Genomic DNA, 20880 nt, shown 5'->3' with positions numbered 1-20880 from the left:
ACAAACATTGTTTTATCTGTTACAGGCAGTTGTTCCCCAGGAAAAATACTGCTTTGGAGAATGCATCTTTAAGACTTAGTCTCATCTGTATATTGAATAAACGGCCAGGCTACTGCTTAAAATTTGTCCGGTATTTATTACCGGGAGCATGGCGATAGAACTCCCTCCTAGCTGAAATTAGAGACGCCTTCTCTCTCTCTTGAGCTTCAGATCTTTCCTTTTCAACAGACATTTTAAGGATTTGTTTCCCTCATTTTTATGATTAATTCTAACCGATTTTAACCGTCGTATGCTTTTCGTCATTTTTGTGTACTCCGCTGATAGAGATGTCAGCAATTAAGCAGTGTGTAACGATGCGGGTGGCGCTGTGGGTAAAACCTCAGCACCTAGGACTTGCCGATCGCATGGTCGGCGGTTAGAATCCCCGCGGCGGGGTGAGCTCCCATCGTTCGGCCCCTGCTCCTGCCCACCTAGCAGTTCAAAAGCACCCTTAAGTGCAAATAGATAAATAGGTACCGCTTTATAGCGGGAAGGTAAACGGCGTTCCGTGTGCTGCTCTGGTGCCGGTTCGCCAGAGCAGCTTCGTCACGCTGGCCACGTGACCCGGAAGTGTCTGCGGACAACGCTGGCTCCCGGCCTCTAGAGTGAGATGAGCGCACAACCCTAGAGTCTGTCAAGACTGGCCCGTACGGGCAGGGGTACCTTTACCTTTACCTTTACCTTAACGACCTTCAATCAATGAATCAATCCCTTTTGAGTTATCAGTTATTTTCTCAGCAATAACCCATGAAAGGTGCGTCATAGAATTGTAGAGTTGAAAGGGACCACAACCCTGAAGTTACTAAAAAAATAGTCAATAAATCCTTAGTCCTCATATCAACATTTAGGCCTTTGAAGAGGGACAGTGAATACAACTGGGGTGAGAGATCTATGGTCCCTTGAATTGTTTTGGATACTTCGGGGGACACCAGTCCCCCAAATGCCTTTAATAATGCTAATAAATGCATTCATTGATCTTTTCTGCTTAAAACCATTTTACAGATAATGGCTGCTCACTTGAAGCAGTCTCCTCCTATACACGCCTACTCAGATGCAAGTCACACAGAATTCCGTGGTACTTGCTCCCAGTTAACATTTTATTTATCTGTTTCATTTGAGAGCATTTAATAAGCATTGCATAATGCAAAAACCAAAACAAGGTCATTAAAATACCAGCAAAACTGTAGTATAAAAGCAGAGGGAAACAAGTAAAACAGGATTTCTAAGACATAAAACTGGGTCCTTGATCTCCCCACCCCCAATAATTCTTTACTGAAACTTTTCCATCATACAATACAATAAAACACAAACTAATCTATATAAAAACAAAAAAGAGTGAAGTAAATGCAAAGCCCTCTCTCAAAGGTATATCTTAATCCTTGCCTCACCTCGAAGCTTCCCTTCCTTCTCCCAACCTCCCACCCTGGGAGATCTTCTCTTCCCAGCCTCTCATATAGGGTCCTTGATCTTACGGGTCAAGGAAAGCCTAGGTAAAAAGAGAAGTCTTTACAAGACCAGTTGCTGGAGACCGCAGGAGGGAAGAGTGCTCTTGTGTTCGAATCCTATAGGTATCCTATAGGTATCTGGTTGGCCACTGTGAGAACACGATCCCAGACTAGGTGGACTAGGTACAGCAGGGCTCTTCTTAAGACATCTGAAACCACTGATGGTTGCAGCCTCACCTGTACAGCCTCACAGTGCAGGGGCAAGTGAATAATAATAATAATAATAATAATAATAATAATAATAATAATAATAATAATTTATTTATATCTTGCCCTCCCCAGCCAGAGCTGGGCTTAGGGTGGCTAACAACAGTAAAATTACAACAACAACAACAACAACAACAACAACAACAACAACAACAACAACAATAAAACCAATTTAAAATACAGGTTAAAATATAATTTAAAATGCAGCTTCATTTTAATAGTAGCCCATAGATCAAAACCATAAGGGGATGGAAACATAAGGGTCAGACTGAGTCCAAACCAAAGGCCAGGCGGAACAGCTCTGTCTTGCAGGCCCTGCGGAAAGATGTCAAGTCCCGCAGGGCCCTAGTCTCTTGTGACAGAGCGTTCCACCAAGTTGGGGCCAGTACTGAAAAGGCCCTGGCCCTAGTTGAGACCAACCTAACCACCTTGCGACTTGGGACATCCAAGGTGTTGCCATTTGTGGACCTTAAGGTCCTCCGCGGGGCATACCAGGCGGTCCCATAGGTACGTGCACATTTCGAGGTCACACAGCTATTAGATTTGACAGTATGTGGTGTCATGAACAGAATACAGCTGTACTGACGGGCAGTGAATGTGCTTAGATGTGCAGCCTTGAGAGGTGCTTCACACTTTTTAAAAGAATGTTCCTTGCTGCTTCTGGAAAACACCTTTACCTGCTCACTTTCCTCGCGCTGAGTTCCACATGGAGCTCTGTTGCCCACCAGAACCCGACAGAAAACAGGACTGAACTCCTTGCTGATGAATGGGAAGCTCAGTCCAAATTGCTCACTGCCTCTCGCCCCCATTGGGTTGGCTTTGACAGGTGGATGGGCTGCCCAACTGTCAATCACCTGATGTTATTATTCTGTCATATGACTGGCATACAGGCGGCAGTGTTCGGAACTACCATTGTTCTAGGTGCATTTTGAGACAGGGAATTTCATTAGCGCGAGCAGTTTCTGAGCTCTGGGCGCAGTATTGCACCTATGATTTTCGATTAAAACTGCCGAGTGGAAGGAAAGGAGGACTTTTTTCTGTCTCCTCACTTCCAGCTACTCACTGAAGACTGGAGAAGAGGCCCTCTTAAGAGTATTAGGGGGTGGGCAGGGGAAGGACTAGACCATGTGAAAAACAAACATCATGTTTTAGCGGCAGTTCATTCATTTTCAGCTTTGTATTTTTGTTATAAAAAAGAGCACCTAGACAGTCTGTTGTTGCGCCCATAACCTAGGGTCAAAGTTGCCGTGCGGGGTGGGGGAGGAGATAAATATTTTGTGGGGAAATGGCATATCTGGAAATTAGTGAGGAAGAGGGAGAAAGGGGAGAAAGGCCCAAATCACTCCCCTGCTCCAAACGGCAAAGAGTGATATTTCTTGCAGCAAGCAATTAGCCATCCACTAAGTAGGTCCCTGCTCCTGCCAACCTAGGAGTTCGAAAGCACGTCAAAGTGCAAGTAGATAAATAGGTACCGCTCTGGCGGGAAGGTAAACGGCGTTTCCGTGCGCTGCTCTGGTTCTCCAGAAGCGGTTTTGTCATGCTGGCCACATGACCCAGAAGCTGTACGCCAGCTCCCTCGGCCAATAAAGCGAGATGAGCACCGCAACCCCAGAGTTGGTCACGACTGAACCTAATGGTCAGCTTTACCTTTAGCTTTAAGTATGTAAATCTGCAAATACAGAGGCAGGTCAAATTTTAGTGATTTGTCATGATTCATGGGTGGCTTAAACAACAGGAAGTCCTTGATTATATGTCTTAAGGGCATTAATTGACAGCAAAGTAAACAATAGAGGTACTCTTAAAATCGAAGGCATTTTGTTGTTGTTGTTGTTTAGTCGTTTAGTCGTGTCCGACTCTTCGTGACCCCATGGACCAGAGCACGCCAGGCACTCCTGTCTTCCACTGCCTCCCGCAGTTTGGTCAAACTCATGTTTGTAGCTTCGAGAACACTGTCCAACCATCTCGTCCTCTGTCGTCCCCTTCTCCTTGTGCCCTCCATCTTTCCCAGCATCAGGGTCTTTTCCAGGGAGTCTTCTCTTCTCATGAGGTGGCCAAAGTACTAGAGCCTCAGCTTCAGGATCTGTCCTTCCAGTGAGCACTCAGGGCTGATTTCCTTAAGAATGGATATGTTTGATCTTCTTGCAGTCCATGGGACTCTCAAGAGTCTCCTCCAGCACCATAATTCAAAAGCATCAATTCTTCGGCGATCAGCCTTCTTTATGGTCCAGCTCTCACTTCCATACATCACTACTGGGAAAACCATGGCTTTAACTATACGGACCTTTGTTGGTAAGGTGATGTCTCTGCTTTTTAAGATGCTGTCTAGGTTTGCCATCGCCTTTCTCCCAAGGAGCAGGTGTCTTTTAATTTCGTGACTGCTGTCACCATCTGCAGTGATCACGGAGCCCAAGAAAGTAAAATCTCTCACTGACTCCATTTCTTCCCCTTCTATTTGCCAGGAGGTGATGGGACCAGTGGCCATGATCTTCATTTTTTTGATGTTGCGCTTCAGACCATATTTTGCACTCTCCTCGTTCTTTAATTCCTCCTCACTTTCTGTCATCAAGGTTGTGTCATCTGCATATCTGAGGTTGTTGATGTTTCTTCCGGCTTGGGAATCATCCAGCCCAGCCTTTTGCATGATGAATTCTGCATATAAGTTAAATAAGCAGGGGGACAATATACAGCCTTGCCGTACTCCTTTCCCAATTTTGAACCAATCAGTTGTTCCATATCCAGTTCCAACTGTAGCTTCTTGTCCCACATAGAGATTTCTCAGGAGACAGATGAGGTGATCAGGCACTCCCATTTCTTTAAGAACTTGCCATAGTTTGCTGTGGTCGAGACAGTCAAAGGCTTTTGCATAGTCAATGAAGCAGAAGTAGATGTCTTTCTGGAACTCTCTAGCTTTCTCCATAATCCAGCGCATGTTTGCAATTTGGTCTCTGGTTCCTCTGCCTCTTCTAAATCCAGCTTGCACTTCTGGGAGTTCTCGGTCCACATACTGCTTAAGCCTGCCTTGTAGAATTTTAAGCATAACCTTGCTAGTGTGTGAAATGAGTGCAATTGTGCGGTAGTTGGAGCATTCTTTGGCACTTCTCTTCTTCGGGATTGGGATGTAGACTGATCTTCTCCAATCCTCTGGCCACTGCTGAGTTTTCCAAATTTGCTGGCATATTGAGTGTAGCACCTTAACAGCATCATCTTTTAAAATTTTAAATAGTTCAGCTGGAATATCATCACTTCCACTGGCCTTGTTATTAGCAATGCTTTCTAAGGCCCATTTGACTTCACTCTCCAGGATGTCTGGCTCAAGGTCAGCAACCACACTACATGGGGTATACGAGACATCCATTTCTTTCTGGTATAGTTCCTCTGTGTATTCTTGCCACCTCTTCTTGATGCCTTCTGCTTCTGTTAGGTCCTTTCCACTTTTGTCTTTTATTATGGAAATCTTTGTACGAAATGTTCCTTTCATATCTCCAATTTTCTTGAACAGATCTCTGGTTTTTCCCATTCTATTGTTTTCCTCTATTTCTTTGCATTGCTCATTTAAGAAGGCCTTCTTGTCTCTCCTTGCTATTTTTTGGAAACCTGCATTCAATTTCCTGTATCTTTCACTATCTCCCTCGCATTTTGCTTGCCTGCTCTCCCCCGCTATTTGTAAGGCCTCGTTGGACAGCCACTTTGCTTTCTTGCATTTCCTTTTCATTGGGATGGTTTTAGTTGCTGCCTCTTGTTACGAGCCTCCATCCATAGTTCTTCAGGCACTCTGTCCACCAAATCTAAATCCTTAAACCTGTTCCTCACTTCCACTGTGTATTCATAAGGGATTTGACTTAGATTTTATCTTACCGGCCCAGTGGTTTTTCCTACTTTCTTCAGTTTAAGCTTGAATTTTGCTATAAGAAGCTGATGATCTGAGCCACAGTAAGCTCCAGGTCTTGTTTTTGCTGACTGTATAGAGCTTCTCCATCTTTGGCTGCAGAGAATATAATCAATCTGATTTCGATGCTGCCCATCTGGTGATGTCCATGTGTAGAGTCGTCTCTTGTGTTGTTGGAAAAGAGTGTTTGTGATGACCAGCTTGTTCTCTTGGCAGAACTCTATTAGCCTTTGCCCTGCTTCATTTTGCTCTCCAAGGCCAAACTTGCCAGTTGTTCCTTTTATCTCTTGACTCCCTACTTTAGCATTCCAATCCCCTATAATGAGAAGAACATCCTTCTTTGGTGTCACTTCTATAAGGTGTTGTAAGTCTTCATAGAATTGGTCAATTTCAGTTTCTTCAGCACCAGTGGTTGGTGCATAAACTTGTATTACTGTGATGTTAAAAGGTCTGCCTTGGATTCGCATCGAGATCATTCTATCATTTTTGAGATTGCATCCCAGTACAGCTTTTGCCACTCTTTTGTTGACTATGAGGGCCACTCCATTTCTTTTACGGGATTCTTGCCCACAGTAGTAGATGTGATGGTCATCCGAATTGAATTCGCCCATTCCCGTCCATTTTAGTTCACTGATGCCCAGGATGTCAATATTTATTCTTGCCACCTCATTTTTGACCACATCCAACTTACCCAGGTTCATGGTTCTTACATTCCAGGTTCCTATGCAATATTTTTCTTTACAGCATTGGACTTTCCTTTCGCTTCCAGGCATATCCGCAACTGAGCGTCCTTTCAGCTTTGGCCCAGCCGCTTCATCAGCTCTGAATCTACTTGTACTTGTCCTCCGCTCTTCCTCAGTAGCATGTTGGACGCCTTCCAACCTGAGGGGCTCATCTTCCAGCGTCATAACTTTTATATGCCTGTTGTCTTTGTCCATGGAGTTTTCTTGGCAGGGATACTGGAGTGGCTTGCTGGTTCCTGCTCCAGGTGGATCACGTTTGGTCAAAACTCTCCACTATGACCTGTCCATCTTGGGTGGCCCTGCACGACATAGCTCATAGCTTTTCTGAGTTATTCAAGCCCCTTCGCCACAGCAAGGCAGTGATCCATGAAGGGGCGAAGGCAATTAGGGGTTCACAAAACTGGAATGGCAAAGCTAGCAACAGCAACGACAATCCAAGGTTACCACTGTTGCAAAGGCTGAGTAAACACAGTGTTTATCGCTAGTTAAGCTACATGAGGAGACTTCACTTTTGTTGTAGGATATAATATGTATCTCCTAAGAGGAGTGCTGCTATTCCGGATTTCAGACACACACACACACACACACATCCCGCTTTCCCCGCAATCAACCAACACTTTCAGGAAAGGCTCAAGTGGAAGAAAGTGATGCTTGTTTGCTTTGTTGGATGTACAAAACAATCATGCACAAAATGGCTTAATTTATTTATGTTCAGAAGGGCAATTGGTCATGTCAAAGTTATGCATGACTGGGCCGTCAGGACTGGAGAGATCATCATCTGACCTGACTCACGGTGTGATAATTACCAGCCTAGGCACAGCCATAAGCAAACATATAATCAACACTGGCCTTTTAATGAAAGCATAGAATTCAGAGGTCCATGGAACCAAAATGTTGTGTTTGATCGAAGAGCCTTCTGGGGCCATCAGCCCAGAAAGGTCCTCCCCACCTCAATTACCCTGTACCTTTGTTCCTAAATGACTTGCTATGGGCTGCTTCATCCTGCGTCAGAAGTTTTTCCTACCTACCTACCCACCCACTTTTCTACCAGTATTTTCTATTCTGTAGGTGGAAAATGTGGCATGGCAGTGTGGGAGAGATGCTTGTAGGCTGTATACACACTATAACTTGAAATTTATTTACTTATTTATTTGATTTCTATTCCATCTTTCCCCCAAAAAGCATACATGGCTTTTCCTGTCTCCCCACTTTATCCTCACAACAACCCTGTGAGGTAGGTTAGGTGAAAAGACAGTGACAGGCCCAAGGTCACCTAGCGAGTTTCACAGCTGAGTGGGGATTTGAACCCTGGTCTCGCAGATCCTAGTCTGGCATTCTAACCAGTACGCCACACTGACGTATCTGTTGGTCCACCCCTTGTGGCTGGTGCTGATTGGAGTTGTAGTCCGAGAGCTCTGGGTGACACCAGATTGAGAAAGGATGCCTGAGGTCCGAGCATGGGAACTTGTGACCCTCCTGATGTTTTGGACTCCAATTCCCATCAGCCTCAGCCAAAAAGGCAAATTGTCAGGGATGATGGGAGCTGCAGTCCAGCAACATCAGAAAGTCCACAGATTCCCCACTCCTGTTCCCAGGTTCTATCTAAGCCAAGCATAGGCAAACTCTGGTCCTCCAGATGTTTTGGGCTACAATTCCCATCATTCCTAGCTAACAGGACCAGCAGTCAGGGATGATGGGAATTGTAGTCCCAAACATCTGGAGGGCTGGAGTTTGCCTATGACTGATCTAAACCAATACTCCAACCATGAAACCACTTAAGCACCTTCAACACATTTTCCCTCAAAGGATTCTGGGCACTGTAGTATGCAAGTAGCGGTTCTCAACCTGTGGGTCCCCAGATGTTGTTGAACTAACAACTCCCATCATCCCTGAGCTCTGGCCTTGCTAGCTAGAGGTGATGGGAGTTGTAGTTCAACAACATCTGCGGACCCACAGGTTGAGAAAGGCGGCGTGTAAGCGGTAAAGCACAGTGCTCAGAATTCTTTGAGGGGAAGAATGTGCTTTAAAGGTGTAGTACTTGTAGTCTGTACCTAGCCGTAGTCATTGATCGCCTTCTCCTCCATGAATTTCTCAGTGAGCCTGAAACAACCCGCTGTCAAAACGACGTTTTCAGCAGAGACGAAGGCGCAGCCTGGACGGCGCTTCCGCCCCCTATCCCACCCCACCTGCTGGAAACCTTCCTTGACGTATGTGCAAAGTCCCTCCTTGCTTAGGGAGGATTGGATAAGTCTTTCGAAGGGGTCACGTCCTGCTCACCTGCACTACAGATTTTACTTGTTCCTCGCCGGGGCTCCCTGTTCCTGGAAGACCTGGCAAGAGGCACGGAAGCGTCTCTACACCTCCCGCCTACTGAAATTATTGATAATCAGACACCCGCTCATTTCCTTTCTTAACACACGCGCACCGGCCAATTCCGATCGCGCCAGGAAACGGGTGGGGTGGGTGTGTTCCCAGTTAAGATCTGCTAAGAGTAAACCTCTTGAAATGAATGAATCTAAGTGGCTCATGTCCATTGACTTCAAGGGATCACTCTGAGCAGGACTGACATTGGTTGACTGACATCTGACAACCATGGGTTGGGCGCTCTTGTGGGGTTGACGCTCAGTTCGTTTGGAAGCGACCTTCGGTGAGGGTTTGTCGCTCGCCACCTTCCATCCTTTTTCTTCCCTTTCTCTCTCCTCCTTCTCCCGAATACGCCGAGGGGGTGGACTGCTTCAGGCTCTCCCCTCCTTCCCGAGCCGGCCCCTTGTCCCCACCCTGTCCTCGGCGCTGCGATCTCTCCTCCCCACCAGCAGGTGACCCTAAGCCGGCTCCTCTCCGCCTCCCTCCCTGCCTGCCTTTCTGCCGCCGCCGTCGTTGCCGCCTCCGGCTCGGCGATCATCGTAACGCGGAGACGCCTCGCCTGCCCGGGGGGCGGAGGAGCCGCGGGAGGGGGAGCGGCGCGGTGGACCAGTCGGCGCTCCGGGCCAGGTAACCTCTCCAAATTGCGCGCGGGGGCTCCCCAAAGCGGGCGCACGAGCCTGCTGGGCTCTGCAGGGCAGCAGAAGGTCTTTAGGGCCGGAGGGAAGAGACGGGGGCCGGTTTCCCAGGCTGGGGACCTCCTGTTGCGCTCCATCGAGGCGGAGGGAGCCTCTTTAAGGGAGGGCGTGGAGAGAGCGCGCGGCGCTTCCCAGCATTAAGACGGGATTCCCAACGGGGTTTTAACCCCGGATCTTCTTTCCAACGCCAGGGATGCCTCGGCCCTGAAGACGGACGAGGCATCCAATAAGAGAAGCTCGAAGCACGTGCAAAGGGTCTCGCACCTCCTCCCCACGGATCTGGAGGAAAGGGGGAAAGGAAGGGACTTAAGAGCTCAGGTGCAAGGAGCTCGGTTTGCTTTTAAGAAATTGCTGAAATGAAAAGCCCCCCCCAACCTGTTGCACCTCCACTGAAATGGCTCAGGTAGGAGGTGGTGTGGGGAGAAATCTCACCTTCTGTGCCTCACCTTCCCGATTTTAGGCAGCATTTGCTGATCCAAAGGCTGTAAGTGGGGGGAAAAGGCTTTTTCTTTTAAAGTTTTCCCTTCCCAACCTCACTTACCTCTCCAAGTGTTTTAACCCATCACCTGTAATTTCTTCTCCCATTTTCATTTCACGTTTAACTTGTACTTTAACTGCCCTCCCCAAACTGCAGGTTTCTTTCATCCCTCCTTTTACGTTTTATTCTTCCTCCCATAACAGTTCCCCCTTCTTCCCCTCCTCCTTCCTATTTCGAATTTATCTGTTGTCATTCCAGTAATACTAATAATATACAGTGGTACCTCGGTTTAAGAACAACCCTGTTTACAAGCTATTCGGTATAAGAACTCGGCAAAACCGGAAGTAGTGTTCCAGTTAGCGAACTTTACCTTGGTCTACGAATGGAAGCCAAAAGGTGGAAGGGCACCGGTGGCGGGAGGCCTCATCAGGGAAAGCATGCCTCAGTTTAAGAACGGCTTTGGTTTAAGAATGGACTTCCGGAACGGATTAAGTTCATAAACCAAGGTACCGCTGTATGTATATTTAAAAATACTAACCTTTGATCTCACTTTGTAATTTCCTTCTACACTTCTTCTGGCCCTGCAGTGGAGAGAGAGCTTTATTCTTTTCTCCCTTCTGAATTTCTGCCTCCCAGCCACCTTTATTCACCATGCAACAACTTAGCCCATTGCAAGAGGCTATGGTGAGGCTAGGGGTTGGGGCAGGCCAGTGAGGAGGCACTGGGCAAGCTGTGGCATGTGAAAGTGCCCCCCCAAGCTCACTGGTAGGTCTCAGTCCACTATCTAAGAAACACTGTTAGTAGAAACAGATGCAACTGGCTAATAATAATAATAATAATAATAATTTATTATTTATACCCCACCCATCTGGCTGGGTCCCCCCAGCCACTCTGGGCGGCTTCCAACAAAACACTAAAATACAATAACCTATTAAACATTAAAAGCTTCCCTAAACAGGGCTGCCTTTAGATGTCTTCTAAAAGTTTGGTAGTTATTTTTCTCTTTGACATCTGGTGGGAGGGCGTTCCACAGGGCAGGCACTACTACCAAGAAGGCCCTCTGCCTGGTTACCTGTAACTTGGCTTCTCACATTGAGGGAACCACCAGATGGCCCTCGGCGCTGGACCTCAGTGTCCGGGCAGAACGATGGTGGTGGAGACGCTCCTTCAGGTATACTGGACCGAGGCCATTTAAGGCTTTAAAGGTCAGCACCAACACTTTGAATTGTGCTTGGAAACGTACTGGGAGCCAGTGTAGGTCTTTCAAGACCGGTGTTATATGATCTCGGTAGTTAACCCTCCTTTTAAAACCTAGTAAGTTTCCAGTCCTCACAGAAGCTGCACAGTGTGTGATCGGAACGGACAACACCTTGCCTTACACAGGCATGGAGAGGGTTAAAGAAAAAAAAGGATACAGAGTACTGCTTAACACTTAGTAAAAAGTTATTGGAAATAAGTAATTTGTGGAAATAAATAATTGGAAATAACCTGACCAGCATTTCAGGCTCTTTGTGCTTTGCTAACCTTGAGGTTTTCCCCAGAGAATGCTGGTACCTCCCATTTCTCAAAAGCTTCTGTCACCTCTTTTTGACAACACCCATCACCCAAGATTGCTATTAGAAGCAGTGTTATAGAAACTAAGATATAGCCCCCTCGTGCCTGGGTTCAAATGGCACCTTGATCCTGGGTTATGGTTGCCACAATGGAATGTCTCTTCACCAGGTGGTTCGACTAGAGAAGCACTGGGGTCTCTTCCAATGCTACAGTTTTATGATTCTGTGATCTTAACTACATTGCTTACAACAATTAACTTGCCCCAGTATGCAAGAAGGAAAAAAACACACACAGTGGAAATGGAACTAACCATGGACTAAGGCAGAGGTTTTTGAACAGTGGTTGTCAACCTGGCGCCCAGAAATCGCAGTTGGATCCAAACCAGGAGCAAAATGCACCTGGCGCCTGGCTAATTTCTAACTAGCAGGAGTGATTGGTGGCAAGTGATCCCGCATCTTGTGAGGGGCAGGGGGGTTTCTTGTTAGTTGCAAGAACTGAGGGATTTAACTTCATCCTTTTCTTTCTCCCCTCTATCCCACCACAGGATGGTGGCTACCATGGTCCTCCGGGTGGCCTTCAGCCTGATTGGCTGGTTCTCCCTCTACATGTGGTCTTGCCATTGGTTCAAAGGCCGCACCTACGAGTGGAGCTGCAGGCTGGTCACTCTGACTCACGGGGTCCTTGCCACTTGCCTCTCCGGCTACATCAGCTTCATCGATGGCCCGTGGCCTATGTCTTACCCAGGTACGCTGCAATCGCCTCACCTTAGATTGGAAGTTGGCTCCACACTGGCTGAAAAACAACATGGGGACAGCGACAGCAGCAAAGTAGACATAAGGGGCTATTGGAAACGGAATTGAAAATAGCTCAGGTGGTTCAGGGTTCAGCGTGATGCGCACGTGTGCAGTCGTGCACACGTCGCATGTGCCTAAAACGGTCACTGCCTGAGCAGGTATCCCCCCCCACTTAATGTGCAATCGATTTGTGTGCAACTATGTACACACGCAGCACTGGGAACTAAATAAATAAATGAATTCCTACTCAGAAATGGCAGGAGTTGGAGAGTCCTTATGGCTCATGTAGAGGCCCTCCCTGGAGCCCAAAGAGGATGTCACTGAGGGTGGAGGAAGCCCTGCAGAGACTGGAGATGCAGCGGGTCTTTGTTTAGGCTGCTCAGCCTCCCTGCCTAACAGCTGATGTGCAGGGTAGCGCAGCAGCAGCCTGTTTCCCGCACATTCTCCAGTCTGCTGCCAGCCCCAGAGCTTCAGTTCTAGTTGTGGATATTTTTGGATACAGCATTTTTTTTTTTTTTGCAAGGATTGAAAAGAGAGTAGCAGAGATGGTGTTTAAAGGGTGCTCCCCACATTATGCGATTTCACTTACGTGCATGGCGGGCCGGAACATAACCCCAGTATAAGTGGGGGTGGGTGGGACGCCTGTGTTGTATAAACTTAGAAAGCTGTATAATCTTAGAAGGCTGTGAGTATCATGAAGACTTCTGAATTTGCCACTACACTACTGGCTAGATGAACCAATAGCCCGGCTTAATATAAAACAGCTTCTTACAAGCTGGATGCAGTCTGACCTAGGGGTGGGTGATATCTGGTTTTCAATTTCATGATATACCAATACAGAACTACCTTGGTTCTCGAACTCAATCCGTTCTGGAAGTCTGTTCGACTTTAAAACATTTGCAAAGCAAGGTGTAACTTCTGATTGGCTGCTTGGCCCCAGAAACAATGCTGACATTCGGCTTCCCAAAAACATTTGCAAACTGGAACACTTCTGGGTTTGCGGCATTCGGGTACCGATTTGTTCATCAACTAAGCCATTCGGGAACCAAGGTACCACTGTATATCACAGTGTCTGAAATAAGGATGGCCCTATGTAGAGGCACAGGGGACACGGGTGGCGCTGTGGGTTAAACCACAGAGCCTAGGACTTGCCGATCAGAAGGTCGGCAGTTCGAATCCCTGCAACAGGGTGAGCTCCTGTTGCTCGGTCCCTGCTCCTGCCAACCTAGCAGTTCAAAAGCACGTCAAAGTGCAAGTAGATAAATAGGTACCGCTCTGGCGGGAAGGTAAACGGCGTTTCCGTGCACTGCTCTGGTTCGCCAGAAGCGGCTTAGTCATGCTGGCCACATGACCCGGAAGCTGTACGCCGGCTTCCTCGGCCAATAAAGTGAGATGAGCGCCGCAACCCCAGAGTCGGTCACGACTGGACCTAATGGTCAGGGGTCCCTTTACCTTTTTATGTAGAGGCATTGGCTGGCTTCATGGTTTTCCCCACATTGTGATTTTTGCATAGCACACATACACACATACATCATGTTTCACAGGTCAAAAATTATGAAACTGACATAAGGATGTGGACATCAAACCGGTTTTGGATGATATATTGATATATCGCCCAGCCTTAGTCTGACCTTCTTTTTGACTTTCCTTTCAGGGTCACCTAACACCACCCTGCAGGTCCATGCGCTCTGCATGAGCTTGGGTTATTTCCTCTTCGACCTTGGTTGGTGCGTCTACTTCCAGGCAGAAGGGGCTCTGATGCTGGCCCATCACACTGTCAGCATCCTGGGCATCACCGTCTCCCTCGCCCTGGGCGAGTCGGCCGCGGAGGTCAACGGGGTCATCTTTGGCAGCGAGATCACCAACCCACTGCTGCAGGCCCGTTGGTTCCTCCGGGAGAAGGGGCTCTACCACACTCTTACGGGGGATGTGGTGGACTTCTTCTTTGTGGTGCTCTTCACAGGGGTGAGGATCGGGGTCGGGGCATGGCTGATGTACTGCGTGTTGATGTCGCCCAAGCCCAAGTGGTTCATCAAGGTCGGTGGGGTGATCATGTACACCGTGTCTTGGGTCTTCATGGTCAGCATCTGCCGGTTTGCCCGGAGGAAGAGCATGAAGAAGTACCATGCCTGGAGGAGCCGGTGGAGCAAGGAGATGAACTTGAACACCAACGGGCACCTGAAGGACCATTGACACCCAATCTGGGTCCGTGTTCATGATCTGGTTAGCATGGGGCAGGGGGAAGTTTCCAAAGGTCTGGTGCACAAGGCCATGTGTGCAAGACAGGTCACATTGGAATGAATACCCCGGGCCGCCTAGTAGATACGTAGAGTGCTGGATTAAGACTGGGGAGACCCCGGTTCCAAGACCTCCTTAGCCACGAAGCTCACTGGGTGACCTTTGCCAGCCACTTTCCTCTAAGCCCAGGGATTTTATGAGGAAAATAGGATAACTCCTGCCCTGGGTGTTTTGGAGGAAGGGCGGGATACAATAATGACCAGTTGATAGACCTACGTCATGCTGGAGTAGGCTGGAATAGGTGTCAACTCCAGGGAAATTTGCACTATGGAAACATTGGCGTATCGTGCTGCAGACGAGGTGCATTCAATGAGATGAAAACACTTGTGTACAACACAAAACCTGTTTGCACTCCCAAGGCTGTGAGCACTTGGAATGCAATTAACCACAACCTCCTCCAGCAACGTCACTACTATACATGAGAACAGAGGATGCTCCTTTATCTTGAGTGGGATCATTGGCCCATGTCTACACTGTACACTAACTGGCAGCTGATCCCTAGTTTTTTCAGGCAAGCAATGTTCCAGTCCCAACCCTATCTAGAGATGCCAGGGGACTTGCTAAGCAGCACCAGTTCATTTTTACGGTGCATTTCCCCAACATGTCATTCAAGGATCAGGATAGCTTGTCGTTTATAGCATCCAAAAACTAAGAGAAGTGGCACAGGAAGAGAAAGATTCCCATTCCTGCCACTTTTTGAATGTGTAATATGATGCTGAATCGGAACAAAGATTCACCCAGCCAGTATTTGTTTCTGACAGGAAAGCCAGATGTCAAGCATGAAGGTGGCAGCAGCCCTTCCATTCTGCCACCACTATGAGCCAATATTCGGGAGATATTCATCCTCTAGGCATGGCAGTTTCACTTCCAATCATACTTAAAGGGATGCTCCCACTTTCTCTGAAGACCAGGCTTGAAAATGGGAGGTTGGGATATATCAACCAATCTTGTGGTGGAAACCAGGTAGACAAAATCATCTACCACCTCCTGCCCCAGCTGCAACAAATCATGTCTCTCCAGTATCATTCTCTACAGCCACAGCAGGTGCTGTACCTCTCCAGTGGTTTGACTTCACTCTCAAAGGCACACCCCTCCATTGTCTCCCGAGACAGATGGATGCCAACCATCAACCCATCTTCTTAAACCACACACAAACGTGTATTTCAGGAATCGTTGCTCCAGTACGCCTGGGACTTCCCTGAACAGTAAATCGACGTTACGTTGCCCAGTGTTAATGAAACCATTGATTATTGTTGGTTTGAAGATAATGCCCGAAAGCACATTTTAGAATTCAGGGGGAAGAGGGGGCTAATCCTTAAAGTAGTTCTTGTTTTCTGATAGCTTGCTGTTTTCTCTTAGGCACACTCTTCTGTATTTTGAGTGCTAATAAGCAGAAGAACTAAAATCAGTGTTGTGGCGCTGTTGGGGCGAGGGATGTTTGGGCTTGGCTCCCCCGCAGTCAGTGCTGAGGTTCTCTTGTTCAGACAGAGCTGCAACAAAAGTCCTATTGGTATATTTGGGACGATCTGAACAGTGTCATGCTCACAGGGCTGGAGTGAAAGTTTGTATGTATAGTTTCTAGCTGTTTCCTGGGCTGTGTGGTCTGGATGTTGGTATAGTGAGTCAAAAGTCCCAGGTAGGCATTATATACCAGGGTTGAAGTATAGAGGCACCTGACAGCTTCCATGATATGAGCTACAATGTGGCTGGGATTTATTTTTATATGTACCTGGTATACTGGTTAAGCTGGCCCTAGGAGTTTGAACGAACTGATTCCCTCCCTACCCCTTGGGGTTGTGGAGGAAGAAGATGCAGTCTCTTGCTCTTATGCCTCAGGAACATATGAAACTGCCTTGTACTGGGTCAGAACGTAGGTTCCTGTAACTCAGTACTGTCTACACTGATTGGCAGTGGCTCTCCAGTGTTCAGGCACGGGTCACTCCCAGACCTGCAGAAGCGAGAGATTGAACCTGGAACCTTCTGCATGCAAGGCTGATGTACTACTGAGCAATGATCCTCTCCTTTGTGTGTGTTTTATCAAAAATACATACCACTGTTCATAAAATCAGAGTGGTTTACAGGCAGCCATTTTGCATGGGGGGGTTTTCGTTCCCAGCCCCTGTGTCCATTGGCTGAGTGTGCATAAATATGCCCCATCCTCGTTCTGCCCTCTTCCGGGTCCAAAAGGACCTGTGTGTCAGCAATTGCACATCAGTTAGACACGCCTAAAATGATTGCTGCCTGTAAAACAAACAATACATGAATCCATACAATTAAAAACCATATAGAAAATTTTGAACTCAGAAATCAGCTCACTGTTATGGAAAGGTGGATTCTTAATTTCCTTCATAAGCCTTGCAGAGTAGTTTTCAGCAGGTATTTAGAAGATGACAGATGACAGTAGGTGATTGCTGAATCTCCATCGACAGAGTACAGTGATACCTTGGGTTACATACACTTCAGGTTACATACACTTCAGGTTACAGACTCCTTTAACCCAGAAATAGTGCTTCAGGTTAAGAACTTTGCTTCAGGATGAGAACAGAAATCGCGCAGCAGCAGGAGGCCCCATTAGCTAAAGTGGTGCTTCAGGTTAAGAACAGTTTCAGGTTAAGAACGGACCTCCGGAACGAATTAAGTACTTAACCCGAGGTACCACTGTATTCCACAAGACCGAACCAACGGCACTAAAAGCTAGGTTCCTTGTTGCTCTCAAAGGAGCCCCACCAACTAGAGGAACAACTGGTGATGCTCTTGCAGATAACCCCTGTGATCAATCTGGGGTATAAGGATTCAGGGTGTCCCTAAGGTCCCTCGGACCTAAGTTGTTCAAGGCCTTGTAAATTAATAAAAGGGCCTTAAACCTGGCTTGGTACTAGATGGACAGCCAGTGCAGGTGTTTTAACAATGCTCCATCCATCAGCAGTCTGGCTGCCCTATTCTGCGCCAGCTGGAGCTTCTGAACCAAGGGCAGCCCCACCAAAAGCACATCGCAGTAATCCAGCCTTGATGTGCTTGGGCAGCATGCCTGCCATTCTTCGCTGGATCTTGGAATCTATATGGCTTTGATAATATAATAGAGCACATAATATATATCCTCTGAGGATAAATCTGGTAGCTTCTGCTTCCTAAAAAAAAAAATATTGAAAAGAAGCAAGTTCCTTAGTCTGGGTTGTTGTGGACTTGTCCATTCACTAGTTTATCATTGTGGTGGAAAGCTGGGGAACAGGGGCTACTTAGCATCTCAGCTTCAATCCTTGACACCTCTAGATAGGACCGGGAGAGTAAATACTGACCTGGGTGGACCAAGGAAGTTTCCTTTGTTCCTAGGCTTGGGAGCTCTGGACTACCCATTAATAATGTCTCTGCAGGGATTTCTATAATGGCACTGATGCTGCTGGGCCTAATTTTATATATGTACATGAAACTCTTCCCCTTTTGCATGGTCAGTGGGATCTCTGTGCATTAGAGGCGTGCAGGATGGAGACCGACCTGTGCAAGAAAGAAAGCTGAGCCGAGTGCTTAACTTGGCATAATCGCCTTATCCACTGGATAAGGAAGGTCACTCAAGCCACCCTGATGCTTTGGAGCGGCATCTGTGACGTACAGGAGCAACCGCTTCCTTGATAAGGTAGTCCAAGTATGAGCAGGTGCAAGAAACCGATCTTGCAAAAATCAGGGAAGCTGCATTCGCTGCCATTGTTCTCTGAAGGGCAGGCAGGCTCCAAATACAACACAAGAGTGTAGCCACGTGTCACAATAACCAAACCTAGGATTAATGGGAGCTGAAACGTATGCGATCAGCAGGCTCATATCATAAAAAAGGGGCTTAGCAATTCCACCAATAACCAGGGCTCTGGACCCTAGAAGAATATGATCAAACACTAAATGATTATATATGCAAATAAATGAACGGCCAGATACAGGCTTAGCACTGTTTAATTAAACATTCCTGTTTCTTCCTTCCTCGATAGCAATTATTGAGGCTTCAAATGAATGCTGGGAACCAAACCAAGGCAACAGTTTTAAGAGCAATCAAGGTGGAAGAAGTTTGGTGTATGAAAGATAGTTTTGTTTTATTTCTAAAGAAAACTTAAGCCCCACATAGAAATGGAGAGTTGCAAGTGGGATCAGCAACAAAATGTTACAGTGCAGAATGTTCCTGTTCAGGTTGCCAGCCATGCCCTTTTTCATTATATTCCATTCCATACCTGCCCTTGCAGTTTTCTGTCCCTCCCCATCACAATAGGTAACCAGCATTCTGTAGGTATTAAACATTCTCCGTCTTCATTGGGCTGTTCTTGTGTTTCCCCTCTAAGCACTTTTTGTACTTCTCCCATGTCTTCAGATATTTCTAACTTGTCTGTGGATGGTGCTGTTTTGGCTACATAGGGACCTACACTCAGAAAAATGAGTTTTCCATTACTATATAAGAAGAATATAGGATCACCCAGATAAGAGTTGATCAGGTGTTAGATACAGCAGTTCCCCTTTAATGTTTCTGGATTTGATTATTGCTCTGTGTTGGGGACCACGCCTCCCATCATGCCTGACCATTGGTCATGGTGGCTGGGGCTGATGCACTCCAACAGCATTTGGGGGGGGCACAGGTTCCCCATTCCTGCTCTGTAAGTAACATTTCCAAGTCAGAGTGACTATCAGAATTGAAATGTTTCGAAGGAGGTTGATTGAGCTTCTTTGCCAAGATTGCTGATGTGTGATTCCTCCAAAACCCATTTACGAAGGTCTGTTCTTGTGCTTGCACTCAGTAACGTAGATTACATTGTTAGACATGCGGGTGACATTCTATTTAACAAATAGGTCTTATCGCTTGTTCTGCTTTTTAAATATTTTTGCAAGGTAAGTGCAGGTGACTGGGTTCACCTGTCTGTGACTAGCATTTCAGAGAGAAGGCTGGATTCAAACACTACCTTGACATGCTAGATTTCCACAGGCAAAGACGTTTCTTTGATATGGAAGAGTGTTCAAATATTTGATCTCCCACTGCTTCCAGCACCTGAATTCTGAAGTGGTACATGTGTGTCATGCCTTGATATTGTATCTCGGCTCCTACTGACTCATGAAAGGCTCTAGAATCAAGGATGGGTCTCCTTTTAAAGGGATGTGCAATGCTTAAAATAATTTGTGATTTCACTATTCAAGGTGTCCTGACTCCAAGTGCATACAAAGGACAGCATAAAAATACTAGCATAAAAGCACCATGTTTTGAATTACTGTGTAATAATTATTTAATGTTCCACCAGTGATGGGTGTAGCAACTTTGTATTATATTTTATAAAAATAAAAGATATTTTATGTATGAAAGGGTTGCCATAAAATGTGCATTCCTCTCCTTTTTCCTCAGGGACACAGATGAAAAGGAAACTCAGTAACGTTACTCTGTTCAAATTTCCTGGGGAGGCGCTCTGTACTTGGAAGGCACCCATCTAAATTCACTTAGCATGGGTGGCTGGAGGACCTTAAGGATCAGTTAAACATATGCAGGAGGGAGCATTCCTTCAGGAAACATGGTCCCCAGTGGGGTACTCGTCCCAGTTTGTCAAGAGGAATCGGGGGTGGGGTAGGGTCCCTCTGGATCAGTCTCCCCATGTGCAGACTGGGTGTTGATGACTGAACACACACAGATCCCCCAGTCTTGCTCCCATAACCAGCACCCTGTGTTGTATAATTGGTGTTGTTGTTATTTAGTCGTTTAGTCATGTCCGACTCTTCGTGACCCCATGGACCAGAGCACGCCAGGCACTCCTGTCTTCCACTGCCTCCCGCAGTTTGGTCAAACTCATGCTGGTAGCTTCAAGAACACTGTGCAACCATCTCATCCTCTGTTGTCCCCTTCTCCTTGTGCCCTCAATCTTTCCCAACATCAGGGTCTTTTCCAGGGAGTCTTCTCTTCTCATAAGGTGGCCAAAGTATTGGAGCCTCAGCTGTATAATTGGTAGGATGCAGTAGATGGTTATACGTACTTTTAAGAACTCACATTCCGCCATAAATTAACTTCCACCAATCTTCCTTTTTGCCCCTCTCCTTTTGACAGGGTCCTTTGCATAGCTTTATTTTGTTTATATACTTCCAGGCTGTAAAGTTCAGAGGTTTCTTCTGAGCGGTTAAGAAACAGAGCTTCAGGTCTGGGCCATATCGCGGAAAGCCAGCACCATAAGCAAATCTGTTCCTTGGATCCAGAGATGAGAGGAGAACGTTTAAAAGTCTCATGAAAGCTCGAAACATGCTTAGGCAGCTCCTAGCTTCTGCACTGCTTGGTTTGGGGTTGGGGTGAAAGGCTGAAGAAAGCTTTCATT

At 46.8% G+C, this 20880-nt stretch overlaps 1 protein-coding gene across 4 annotated transcripts; it reads left to right on the top strand.

The window, feature by feature from the left end:
• Positions 1 to 8807: 8807 nt before the first annotated feature.
• Positions 8808 to 18484, top strand: LOC310750629 (TLC domain-containing protein 5-like). Of its 4 annotated transcripts, none has more exons than XM_083589084.1 (3): positions 8808 to 9033; positions 12016 to 12215; positions 13920 to 18484. In XM_083589084.1, the coding sequence occupies exons 2-3, from the start codon at positions 12017 to 12019 to the stop codon at positions 14456 to 14458; spliced, it is 738 nt and encodes a 245-aa protein (XP_083445210.1). In that variant the 5' UTR covers positions 8808 to 9033; position 12016; the 3' UTR covers positions 14459 to 18484. The 4 variants fall into 4 exon arrangements, with proteins under 4 accessions (XP_083445210.1, XP_083445209.1, XP_083445208.1 ...); XM_083589083.1 differs by lacking the exon at positions 8808 to 9033 and adding an exon at positions 9263 to 9371; XM_083589082.1 differs by lacking the exon at positions 8808 to 9033 and adding an exon at positions 9520 to 9842.
• The last annotated feature ends 2396 nt before the right edge of the window (positions 18485 to 20880 follow it).

The sequence above is a fragment of the Podarcis filfolensis genome (genome assembly GCF_964270895.1).
Source record: "Podarcis filfolensis genome assembly, chromosome: 15".
NCBI lineage: Eukaryota > Metazoa > Chordata > Lepidosauria > Squamata > Lacertidae > Podarcis > Podarcis filfolensis.
This window is presented reverse-complemented; position numbering and strand designations above follow the sequence as displayed.

Bases quoted from the DNA above. Each gene is read 5' to 3' on its own strand.
- LOC310750629 (XM_083589082.1), top strand. From the start codon at position 9,796: ATGAAAAGCCCCCCCCAACCTGTTGCACCTCCACTGAAATGGCTCAG. The intron at 9,843-12,015 runs GTAGGAGGTGGT...ATCCCACCACAG, and splicing joins CCTCCACTGAAATGGCTCAG to GATGGTGGCTACCATGGTCC. The intron at 12,216-13,919 runs GTACGCTGCAAT...CTTTCCTTTCAG, and splicing joins GTGGCCTATGTCTTACCCAG to GGTCACCTAACACCACCCTG.